Here is a 12,226-nt window from a genome sequence, read left to right as displayed (position 1 = left end):
ATCTGCTGAGAGCAGAGCTGAAGGAAACTTCATGGCAATGTAGTGTGGCCTTGAGAAGATAAGATGTCTGGGAACAGCCATTTTGCAAGGGAACTATGATGAGAATGAAAACATGAACAGGCAACATAATTACAAACTCTCCAGCCTGATAGTGATAAGGAACGAAGATGCGTTTATTCAGTACTTGAATGAGTGACAATTTAAAATGATTGACTTCAGAATTGCGAGAGCCTTGGGTTAGGACAAAGGCTTCCTTTAGGAGTTAAGGAAAATTAGTATAAAAGAAAGGGGCCCACGAGGAAACGACCATGGCAAGAAGGAGGGGGAGGGGAAAGAAAGGAAGGGGCGGAGACAGTAGGCTTTGTGGGAGAGCTGGGAAGGGGGATGGGAAGGAGGGGGAAAGCAAGGGCTATCTAAAATTAGAGAAGTCAATGTTCATACCGCTGGGGTGTAAACTACCCAAGTGAAATATGAGGTGCTGTTCCTCCAATTTGCACTGGGCCTCACTCTGACAATGGAGGAGGCACAGGACAGAAAGGTCAGATTGGGGATCGGAGGGAGAGTTGAAATGCTGAGCAACCGGGAGATCAGGTTGGTTAGTACGAACTGAGCGGAGGTGTTTGGCGAAGCAATCGCCAACCTGCGCTTGGTCTGCAAATTGGAGGAACAGCACCTCATATTTCACTTGGGTAGTTTACACCCCAGTGGTATGAACATTGACTTCTCTAATTTTGAGATTAATATTAAAGAAATTAAGGAAACCAGCTGGTGGGACGATATTTGGAAGTGGGGCACATATGTCCTAATTGACCCGTGGGTGAGGATTGCCTCTCACATTGCTATCATTGTGATGGTTTTAATTTTAAAATATTAAATGTATTTGATGATGTTTACATGTTGGAAAGTGGGAATAGAGAGAAAGCTAGACATGGAACTGTACCTGCAGAAACATAATCAAAGATCAGAAAGGACAAATGTTCGAGAACAAGTAAGAACTGACAAATTATAGACAACAAGCAGAGAGACACATGTTCCCAGATAAGGTAAAGGATGAGGGAAATTATGCTTTAAAAGTAGCGTAATAGTTTTAAATACTATTTGCATGACTGTCCTTAGTAGAAAATTGTAACATGGCAAAGACTTGGATATTTACATGTACGAGGTGAAATATGGCCAAGGTTCAGCGCGATCCAATTCGCTAAATGCTCAATGGATCAAAGAGGCGATATGTAGCCGGAGACTTGATGTCAAGTATCTTGACAGGCTTTGGGAATAAGCTACTAGCTGGAGAGAGAGACTGAGAAACACTGGGACCAGAACTGTGAAGCACTGTGAAAATGGTCACGTGATGGATGTCTGGGTGAGAGCAGAGCTGAAGGGTAACTTCATGGCTGTGTAGCGAGTGTGGCCTTGAGAAGATAAGGTGTCTGGGAACGGCCATTTTGTAAAGTAACTGTGTGATGAGAATGAAAACATGAACAGGCAACATAATTACAAACTCTCTAGCCTGATAAGGAACGTAGATGTGTTCAAGAAGGAACTGCAGATGCTGGAAGATCGAAGGTACACAAAATTGCTGGAGAAACTCAGCGGATGCAGCAGCATCTATGGAGCGAAGAAAATAGGCGACGTTTCGGGCCGAAACCCTTCTTCAGTCTGGGCCGAAACCCTTCTTCAGACTTGAGTTTCTCCAGCAATTTTGTGTACCTAGGAACGAAGATATATTTTGTTTATTCAACACGGATGAATAAACAAAATAACCGCCTACCAACAGAGTGAATCTGGTCAATTCACTCATGTGGGCAATATCTGAGTCCAAGTCATAAGTTTTGTGATTTAGTTTAAGAAGTGATAAGTTGAAAGGGTAAAGTAAATGAGAAGTTATTAGAAGTCAATAGTTTGCATACATGTTTAAGTTACTCAAATGTTAATAAACATTAAGTTGTATTAAACCTTGGTTTAGTCTTTTGCTCGACACATTTGATCCCCTGTAGAGGTAATAGGGCAATTTACAGAAGCCAATTACCGCATGTTCTTGAGATGTGGGAGGAAACCAGAGCATCCAGAGGAAACCTACAGTCACAGGGAGAACATTCAAACTCCACACAGAATTCCAGCACTGTGAGGCAACAGTTTGACCAGCTGGATCACGTTGCCACCCATTATTGGGATCTTAATTAAAGAAAGGTTGGCGCAAACAGATTGAATAATTAGTGAAACATAGTGCAAGGTGGGGAAAAAAAGACCTGGTCTTTGGAAATTAATTGTATAGTTGTAACAATGAACTAATCAGCCTCCTGTGCTGTAGTATTCTATGGTTCCATCCAATATCACCAACAAATAGTCATTATTTAATTGCTGTTTGTGGGACCTTGGTGCCCAAGCATTACCTGCCTGTGCTTTAAATGGAACCATAGACTTGTACATGCAAAGTACTGTATAAAATGCGGAATTACTATTGTCAGGGGAAGGCACAAAATGTTGAAGTAACTGAAGGGGTGGCACAGTGGTGCAGCAGTAGACTTGCTGCCTCACAGAGCCAGAGACCCGGGTTCAATCCTGATTGCGTGTGCTGTCTGTATGGAGTTTGTACGTTTCCTCCCACATTCCAAAGACAGACCCGTTTATAGGCCGATCTGCTTGGTAAATTTGTAAATTGTCCTTAGTGTGTGTGGGGTAATGTAGGGTAGTGTCAGTTTGCGGGGAAATTAGTGGTTGGCAGCGACCCGTTGTATCTCTAAACTAAACTACTCAACGCGTCAGGCACCATCCCTGGAGAACATGTATAAGTGATGTTTCAGGTCAAGTCAAGTCGAGACCCTTCTTCAGACTTTAGTCAAACCAGCATCCGCAGTTCCTAGTTTCTATATTATTAATCTTGGCCATTTTTTTTTCTTTCATTTCCACAGTTTTTAAGAAATGTTCATTTAGCCTTTCCATACTGCTAGTCTTTAAGTTGGAGGCAGGCTAGATTTGGCCTCAACTTCTCGACTAATTATTCCTAGAACAAAGTACGCAGCTGTGAGTCGAGCATCTCCTCGCAACTCCCACTTCCCCATACCATGGTCTAAACATGCACCTTGCTCAACCTTATGTAAGTAACAGTCTACACTAAAGAAGGGGCACTGCACACACCCATTCCCATCACATCAGGATACCAAAATGGCGGCACTGACCAGTTGGATGGCTGTCATGTACTTTTTCCACCAGAGATATTTCTGAAACGTTGGACCAGCTGCAGACAGGCCGTAGTAGAAGTACATGATGACATGGACGATAGAGTTCACCATAGCATGGAAGGATCCCATACCACCTGCAGGAAGCACAGAGTCAGCCAGTAGAACACAAAGTGCCAACATCAAACATTGCCAGTCCATAGGAGGTTTACAAGAATAATCCCAGGAATGAGCATCAGGCCTGCACTCGCTGGAGTTTAAAAGAATGAGGGGGGGGGGGCTAATTGAAACATACAGAACAGTGAAAGGCTTGGATAGAGTGGATGTGGAGAGGATGTTTCCACGAGTTGGAGGGTCTAGAACCAGAGGTCATAGCCTCAGAATTAAAGGATGGTCTTTTAGGAAGGAGATGATAAAAACTTATATTTAGTCAGAGGGTAGTGAATCTGTGGAATTCTTTGCCACAGAAGGCTGAGGAGGCCAGGACAGTAGATATTTTAAGCCAGATATAGATAGATTCTTGATTAGTACGGGTGTTAGGGGTAAGGGCAGGAGAATGGGGTTAGGAGGGAGAGATAGATCAGCCATGATTGAATGGCGTAGTAGACTTGATGGGCCGAATGGCCTAATTCTGCTCCTATTCCTTATAACCTTTAGCTCAATCAAAGAAACAATGGTCTCTCCGTGTACCTGGTCCAAACTTGACTCCCCACCACCAGGTCCAGGGCATGATCGAGTGGTGAAAGATGTGAAGAAAGGTAATCTGGCTGTTCTTTTTCCGCAGAACAAAGAATACCTGAGATATTGAAACAGAATCATGTCACGCAGTGCATTGTGCAGAATACAATGGATCAATGACAATGTAATCACCCTGCTCATCATGTCAGCATTATGTAGGCATCCAGAACCTCTTTCCCCAGGATGGAAATGTCAAAGACTGGAGGACATAAACCTAAGTAATAGGGACAAAGTTTAATAGAGATGCAACGGGCAAGGAGGGGGCAGAGTGTTTGAAATGAAGTGGAGGGATTTTTATTCAATGGGTAGAAATTAATTAGTTCTGGTGGGGTTATGTGCTAACAAGCAAGATCTCCATCTCCTATCAAAGATTCCCTTTGTAATCTCACCCTGCATTCACCTGGTAGAAGAAACTGGTAGCTGGTGATCTTGTGATTTGAAAATAAAATAAAGAACGCACACGAAATATTTACAGATGCCTACAAATAGGGAGTAATCTATTGAAATGCAATCTAGTTGTACCAAAGACATAAAACGCATAGAAAATGTGTATGATCAGTATTTTAAAATCAGAATGAATCTTCATACTTACTGTGTCAAACAGCTCTATAAACTTGGAAAATAAGAACAGCCATGCTACACGCACCATCTGTGGGGGATTAAAGATGGTAGTCTTAGAACATGAAGTACACAGTAGTATGTGAAGCCCTCAGTAAAACTTCACCTTCTGCAGAAAAGGTTCACATGCAGAACAATACTCAAATAATAAAGTTTGATAGCTAATAGAATTTCCCCATTTTACAAAAGACAGTCTTGCACATAGAGTCATAATGCGTGGAAACGGGTCTTTCGGCCGAACTTGCCCACACTGAGCAACATGTCGCATATACACTAATCCCACCTGCCTGCATTTGGCCAGTATCCCTCTGAACCTGTCCTATCCATGTACCTGTCAATTGTTTCTTAAACATTGCGTTAGTCCCTGCCTCAACTACTCTGGCAGCTCGTTCTATACACCCACCACCCTTTGTGTGAAAAAGTTAACCCTCAGATTTGTACTAAATCTTTCCCCCTTCAGCTTAAACCTATGTCCTCTGGTTCTCCATTCCCCTACTGTGGGCAAGAGACTTTGTGTCTACTCGATCTATTCCCCTAATGATTTTATCCACCTCTATAAGATCATCTCTCATCCTCCAGCAATCCAAGGAATAGAGACCCAGCCTACTCAACCCTCTCCCTATAGCTCAGACCTTCAAGTCCTGGCAACATCCTCGTAAATCCTCTCTGTACCCTTTCCAACTTGACAAAATCTTTCCTGCAACATGGTGTCCGGAACTGAATACTATACTCTAAATACAGCCTCACCAATGTCTTATATAACTGCAATGTGACCTGCCAACTTCTACACTGTGCATATATAAGCACTTAATATACATATGAAGCAGTTAACGCACTTCAATATCACAATTGTTGTAGAGAATGCTAGTTTGGACACAGCAGACAACTTTATGTCATTGCTATTTTTAGGAGTATATTTCACAAATGCTGTCAAAGAGAAAAATTGGCCATGATTCTGGGTAATATTCCCTTGGTTAATGTTCAAAAGCACTACAAGATCCCTCACAACTAAGGCTAATTACTGAGAGTGAATATTTAATGGGGACCAGTGGTTAAGCAGGTAATATCCTGGAATATTTCCATGCAGAAGTTTGGTAACCCTTCGCTTAAACTCTGTACAGTGCTATCCTTAGAAAAATCTGCACATACTAAGCAATGGGCAGTTGCCATTCCTAACCACTGCAAATTTTACCTTTGACTCCTATGGGTTTCAAATGCTCCGCTTAGTTTTTATTTTGTTTAGATACAGCACGGAAACAGGCCCGTAGGCTCACTGAGTCCGCGCTGACCAGTGATCCACACCACACACACACACACACTACCTTACAAACATTAGGGACAATTTGCAATTATACTAAGGCAATCAGCCTACAAACCCATATGTCCTTGGAGTGTGGGAGGAAACTGGGGAAAACCCACGGAGGTCACGAGAACGTACAAACCCCGTACAGACAAGCACCCGTAGTCAGGATTGAAGCTGGGTCTCTGACGCAGTATGGCAACAAGTCTGCCGCTGCGTCACCGTGCCACTGGAAATGGCATTTAAGATCATAGATACTGAAAGCAAGCTTACTTTGTATCAGATTACTGAATGAGATTAAATTTAAACCAGCAACTATAGCTGTTTCACAAATGATAAGTTTTAGCAAATCAAATAAAAGTCAGAAACAGAAAGTTCAAATGTTTAACAGAATAACATGGTTGTGGCAAAGAGGCAAATGTGAAAGAGTTGGCAAAGATAAGTCTGTTCCTGGGAACATGACAGATAGTCTCAGGGATGAAAGAGACTCCTAGTTTTGACTGATAAATGTCCTGACACCACACACCAACCAACACCATTCCCATCTTAAAACATTTCCCAATTCCAGCAGATGTTGTCTGAAATGGTAGTTTTAGTTTAGCTTGGTTTAGAGAATACAGCGCGGAAACGGGCCCTTCGGCTCACACCGACCAGCGATCCCCGCACATTAACACTACCCTGCACACACTGGGGACACTGTTTTACATTCATACCAAGCTAATTAACCAACAAACCTGTACATCTTTGGAGTGTGGGAGGAAACTGAACATCTCAGAGAGAACACACGCAGGTCACTGGGAGAACCTACAAACTCTGTACACACAAGCACACAGAGTCAGGATCAAACCCGGGTCTCAGGCGATGCAAGGCAGTAGCCCTACCACCAAATGATTAAGATCTGAACTTGATAATGGCTCAGTCACCTGGTTCAACACCTCTTTATTCTCTTTCCTTCCAACTACCCCATCACACACCCCATTTCCTCACCTTAAGGGACAATCCAATGGTAATGAAAAGTATTACTGAAACTTTAGGTTGTCTCTCTGTATAAAACATTATCAGTTTTCATCTCTGTAGGTGGCACTATTGCCTCAGTGTTAAAACAGATTTCCTGCCACTTTGGATGAGCAGATCCCAATTTTACCATGGTCTAAACATGCACCTTGCTCAACCTTATGCTAAATAACACGGTATTCGTATGTCTGGAATTATCCTCTGATTGCAAATGGTTAAACAGGAATATAAACTTGTAACATAAAAAAAATACAGCTGAAGTAGCTTGTGGAACATGCTTGAAGACGATTGTATAGTACACAACAGAAACAGGCTACCAACATAAGAGCTAGGGATCTCATCCTGAGGGTCCATAAGGCACTGGTCAGGCCATATTTATTGTGAGCAGTTTTGGGCCACAATTATAAGGAAGGATGTGCTGGTGCTAGAGAGGGTTCAGGTTTCCAGGGATGATTCAGTTAACATGTGATGAGCATTTGATAGTTTAGAAGTATGAGGGGAGGACCTCATTGAAACTTACCCAACAGTGAAAGGCCTGGGTAGAGTGGGAGAGGATGTCTTACTGGAATTTAGAAGGATGAGAGGGTGTCGTATATAAAGATATACAATTCTTAAGAGACTGTACAGGCTAGATGCAGGGAAAACTTTCCTGATGTTGAGGGAATCCAGAGCCAGGGGGTCACAGTTTAAGATTAGGGATTAGGCCATTTAGAACTGGAATGAGGAAAAACATTTTCAACCAGAGTTGTGAATTAGTGGAATTCTCTGCCACAGAAGGCACTGGAGGCAAATTCACTGGGTGTATTCAAGAGAGAGTTAAATATAGCTTTTAGGGCTAACAGAATCAAGGGATATGGGGAGAGTGCAGGAATGGGGTACTGATTTTGGATGATCAGTCATGATCATATTGAATGGCTGTAGATTGATTATTTCTTACTAACCAATTGTAGTGCTCGTTAGTAGTTGCTCCGCATTGTATGCGATTTATATTACCAAGAGCTTGCTTACGTAATTCAGTCTGAGTAGCTGTTAGGTACTATAACGTTCTGCAGACCAATGCTGTAGGTACACTTTAATAAATATGTGTTGTATTTTGATGTGTGTCTACGACTCCACTCATTACAAGGGCCTACTCGTGCACCTATTTTCTATGTTTTTGCTAGCGGGAGAGTCTAAGACCAGAGGCCATTGCCTCGGAATAAAAGGACGTACATTTAAAAAAGAGATGAAGAGGAATTTCTTCAGTCAGAGGGTGATGATCTGTGGAAATCAATGCCACAGTTGGCCATGGAGGCCAAGTCATTGGGTATTTCCAAGGTGAAGATTAACAGATACCTGATTGGTAAGGGTGTCAAGGGTTATGGGGAGAAGGCAGGAGAATGGGGTTGAGAGGGAAAGATAGGTTAGCCATGATTGAATGGCGGAGAAGACTCGATGGGCTAAATTACCTACTTCTGCTCCTATGACATATGAACATATGAAGGATAAAACCTTTCACAGAGCAAACGGGATCAGCTATCTGGCTAAAGTAACAAAATCAAAACCGCACGAAACTCGCGGCCCAAGGGACTAATCAAGGACTGGTCATCAGCTGTTGACAAGCCCATAGTGACCATTGAGGATAAAGTTTGCAAAGTATGAACAGGAAATGACTCAAAGTTTTTATGTGTAGGAAGGAACTGCAGGTGCTGGTTTACAGCAAAGATAGGCGCAAAATGATGGAGTAACTCAGCGAGTCAGGCAGCATCTCTGGAGAAAAGGAATAGGCGACACTTCAGGTCGAGACCCTTCTTCAGACTGCTGAAGATTGTTTTTTTCTTCAGCATTATGGAAAAAATCTGAAAATTATTTGACCACAGCAACCAACAGCTAACATGAGGCTTTGGGAGTAGAATAATTGTTATAAAAGTGGGAAGAGTATCAATAAAAATTATAAAAGTGCGATAATTTGAGACAGAATGGTTGGAAAGACATTATTCAATTATGAATAAGACCTAGCAGGCCTGGGAATCTCAGTACAAGTTATTTCTGAACAACAACATTAAAAAAGCTTCATCGAGGACACGGGGAAACATGCTGCACAGCTTCTGTCCACGTGCCATTATAGAATGGAAGACGTTTTATACTTTGATATTCAATTTGTGGATACACAGTAAAATAAAAAATGAATAAACAGACAAATTAAAAAATATTGAATGGTCATGTAATTGCGTCTGGATCGGAGGCACAATTAGTTTAGACAGTTAAGCAGTTTCAGAAGCCATCTGTGTGATTTCCATCCGTATTGCTACTGCTCGATGGGCTATTCCCCAACAACATAAGAGAAATGGCCTTGCTGTTCTGTTCTGTTCTACACGGTCCCTCGAGCCCAAAACCAAGTCATGTGGAGGAAGGGCTGCTGAACGTCCCCGACAGATGTAAACACTGTATTCTAATGCTAGCTGGAGAGCTGATAGTCACAGTGTATTAAAAGGGGTGCATCAGGGTAGCTTCAGGTGGCAAGACACCATCCTACAATGTGCAATTAGCTATAGAGTTCAGAACAGTAGCAGGGATTTCTCCAACATCTTTAATGTGGCCAAGAACAAACGGGATAAGCAGGTAGAGGGAGGGAGCAAAGTACTTCCATTTGACCTGGGAATTGGAATGAGCTAAAGGAAGACCCAAGGGGGAAACTGAAAATAAATAACTGACAGGTACAGAAGGTGCACAGACAATTCCTTCCTAGGTTATGACAGGGTTCCGCTCCCAAGAACCTGTTCAGAAGCTGGACAATTTGCAGGTCAGAAAAATGGCTTCCCGGCAATATATTTGTCCTGTAAAATATATTCAAAGATAGTCAGAGGGTCTCTAAATGAGGTAAATAATAGCTAAGGACTGCTCTCTAGTTGTAAAGGGTATGGTTCTGTTGCCAGATAACAGCTGGGAAGAAACTATCACTGAATCTGAAGGTGTGCATTTTCAAATAAAGATATAAGCCAATTAAGAGCAATGTGCAGTTAAAACCAGGGTGTTTAAATCCACCATTACGATAAAACACACAGATCCCACATGGCAGGAAGGTCCCGCAGTCCATGGCAGGAAGGTCCCGCAGTCCATGGCAAATCCATCCGTCCGGTCTCCGAACAGCTCGTCCGTATATGAGCTACACTCAAATGTGGTGTACATAACCTGGGGGTGGACCTGTGATTAGCCCTTCATAGCTTGGTTACTGGTCACGATAATGGGTACTAATTCAATTAAACCTTGAGGTGTATGTCATGAAATTAAAAACTGCGAACTGAGGGGAAGTGGAAGCAATTGCTGCAGTACAACACAAAATCAGGCCCTTTGGCCCATCATGTCTGTGTCGAACACGATGCAAAGACCATCTCTTATCTACCTGTACATAATCCAAAAGCTTTTAAAATGCCACTATGGTATCTGCTTCAACCACCAGTCCTGCAGGCACTCAGCACCTTCTCTGTAAAACAACTGTCCCACACATCATTTTTAAACTCTGCCTCCCCCCCCCCCCCCCCCCACCTCACAACTATGCCCTCGAGTCTTTGAATTTTTAAGGTTCTGACTCAATGTTATATACTTCTCTCCCCGTATATGTAATACGCCCTAACCCAGGCAACATTCTGGTTAACCTCCTCCGCATCCTTTCCAAAGCCTCCATATCCTTCCTGTAAAGGGACAACCAGAACTGCATGCAATTTTCCAAACAGCAAAGTCCAATAAAGCTGCATTATGACATCCATGACTCTTATACTCAATGCCCCGACTTATAAAGGCATATCATATGCCTGCGTAACCACTCCATTTACTCATGTTGCCACTTTCAGGGAGCTGTGGACTTAGACCCCAAGATCCCTCTATGCATTGAACTGCAGATATCAATTGAACAAAGATAAAACTAATCAGTTAATTGTGCACGGTACACGTTTGGTTAAACAACAATTCTGTCACTGAAATGTGGAGTGAAACAAATTAATTGGGCTCAGCGGTGGAGAGGGTGTAAAGCGAGCGAACTTAAGACACTGCTTTGAAACAGTTTAGTTTGGTTTATTATTGTCACGTGTACCAAGGTACTGCAGGCACAGCAGCAGCCTACATTACAGCAAAGAGCGAGGTAAATCCTTGATACGAAGACTGCAGATGTGAAGGGAAAAAGGAGGAAAGGATTTAGATGGGAGATGACAAATGAGGCACAACACTGACTACATTTGTGGCTGAATTGTTTCACGGAAATGAGCGGAAAGTTACATCACAATAGCAAAACACAGAGTGCTGGAGGAACAGTGGGTTAGGCAGCCTCTGGTGAGGGAACGGAAGTGAGGGTTCATATTGGGATTCTTCTTCTGACTGATTGGAGGAGGGGTGCCCTCCCCCCGAGCTGGGAAAAGGTGGGTGCGGAACAAGGCGTGGTGGGTGATAGGTGGATGCAGATGAACGGGGGGTGGGGGCTTAAGTGGCAGATGAGTGGAATAAGTGACAAAGGATAGAGGAGATGAGACAAGGGTATCAGATAAGGAGAGGAAGAATACAATGGAAAACAGGTGGGATGGATGTGGTGGAAGGGGACAGAGGGGAAAAGTGAAACTTGAGAGGAGTATATGAAGGTAGGGAAACGAACAGGGTGACGAGAAGAATCAAAATGGCACCCAGTATTAAGAGGTCAGAAAAGTGCAGCAAATTAACTCAAAGAAATCTGGCATTATTTCAGCTGTTAAGAAAAACACTGGAATAAACCTGGAAACAAATATTTCCCACCTCCACCTGGGGCAAGAAAGTATTGTGAAGGAGAGAATAAGGGGGTGTAGGAAAAATTACCCAAAAAATAAAAGTAAAACACGTTGGAAAAACAGAGCACAATGGGCAGGTTCAGCTGTAATTTAACACATCCTGCTGACCCACTCTGCAGGCTGAAGATATTTCCAGTGGACATTTTAGCAGTCATTTTCAGACCTCTGTTTTGCAGGAATCTTTGCCCATTTAAGTGCAAATGGCAGAAGTTAAGCCGGGCAACATCCATTATTTTAAAAACTTTGAAAACAGGTAAAAATTGGAAGCTTTGCCCCTTATCTGCCATGTTACAGGCAATCACATTACAACATCCATTTGTTTAGCTCCATTTAAACTCATAAACATGTTGCTCCAAGCACATTGAGCAGTGCAGGCAAGAGATTGTGTTTCTATTGTTTTAAATTACCTCAAGATCTGCCAAAACTGAAGTCCAGCCACTGAAACACAGAGCCATGGGGTCCTTTACATTCATTTGGCGAGATCAAGGTTTGAACAACCTCTCTCACACACTTGCATCCTTCGTTTATACAAATAGGTAAAGTCTTGCAATAGGTTTGACCACAAAGGGCCCTTCTCCCTCACAACATGG

The 12,226-nt window shown here is 42.7% G+C and overlaps 1 protein-coding gene across 4 annotated transcripts in view; it reads right to left on the bottom strand.

Moving 5' to 3' along the window:
• LOC129700804 (elongation of very long chain fatty acids protein 1-like) overlaps positions 1–12,226 on the bottom strand; it is a 79,768-nt gene that overhangs the window by 2,625 nt on the left and 64,917 nt on the right. For all 4 annotated transcript variants that reach the window (XM_055641504.1, XM_055641503.1, XM_055641505.1 and 1 more), the window contains exons 6-8: positions 4,507–4,563; positions 3,867–3,972; positions 3,177–3,313 (exon numbers count right to left, since the gene is read on the bottom strand). In XM_055641504.1, the coding sequence (XP_055497479.1) occupies positions 3,177–3,313; positions 3,867–3,972; positions 4,507–4,563 (300 nt within the window). The remainder of the gene's footprint in view (positions 1–3,176; positions 3,314–3,866; positions 3,973–4,506; positions 4,564–12,226) is intronic.

This window comes from Leucoraja erinacea, chromosome 10 (genome assembly GCF_028641065.1).
Source record: "Leucoraja erinacea ecotype New England chromosome 10, Leri_hhj_1, whole genome shotgun sequence".
Classification (NCBI taxonomy): domain Eukaryota; kingdom Metazoa; phylum Chordata; class Chondrichthyes; order Rajiformes; family Rajidae; genus Leucoraja; species Leucoraja erinaceus.
This window is presented reverse-complemented; position numbering and strand designations above follow the sequence as displayed.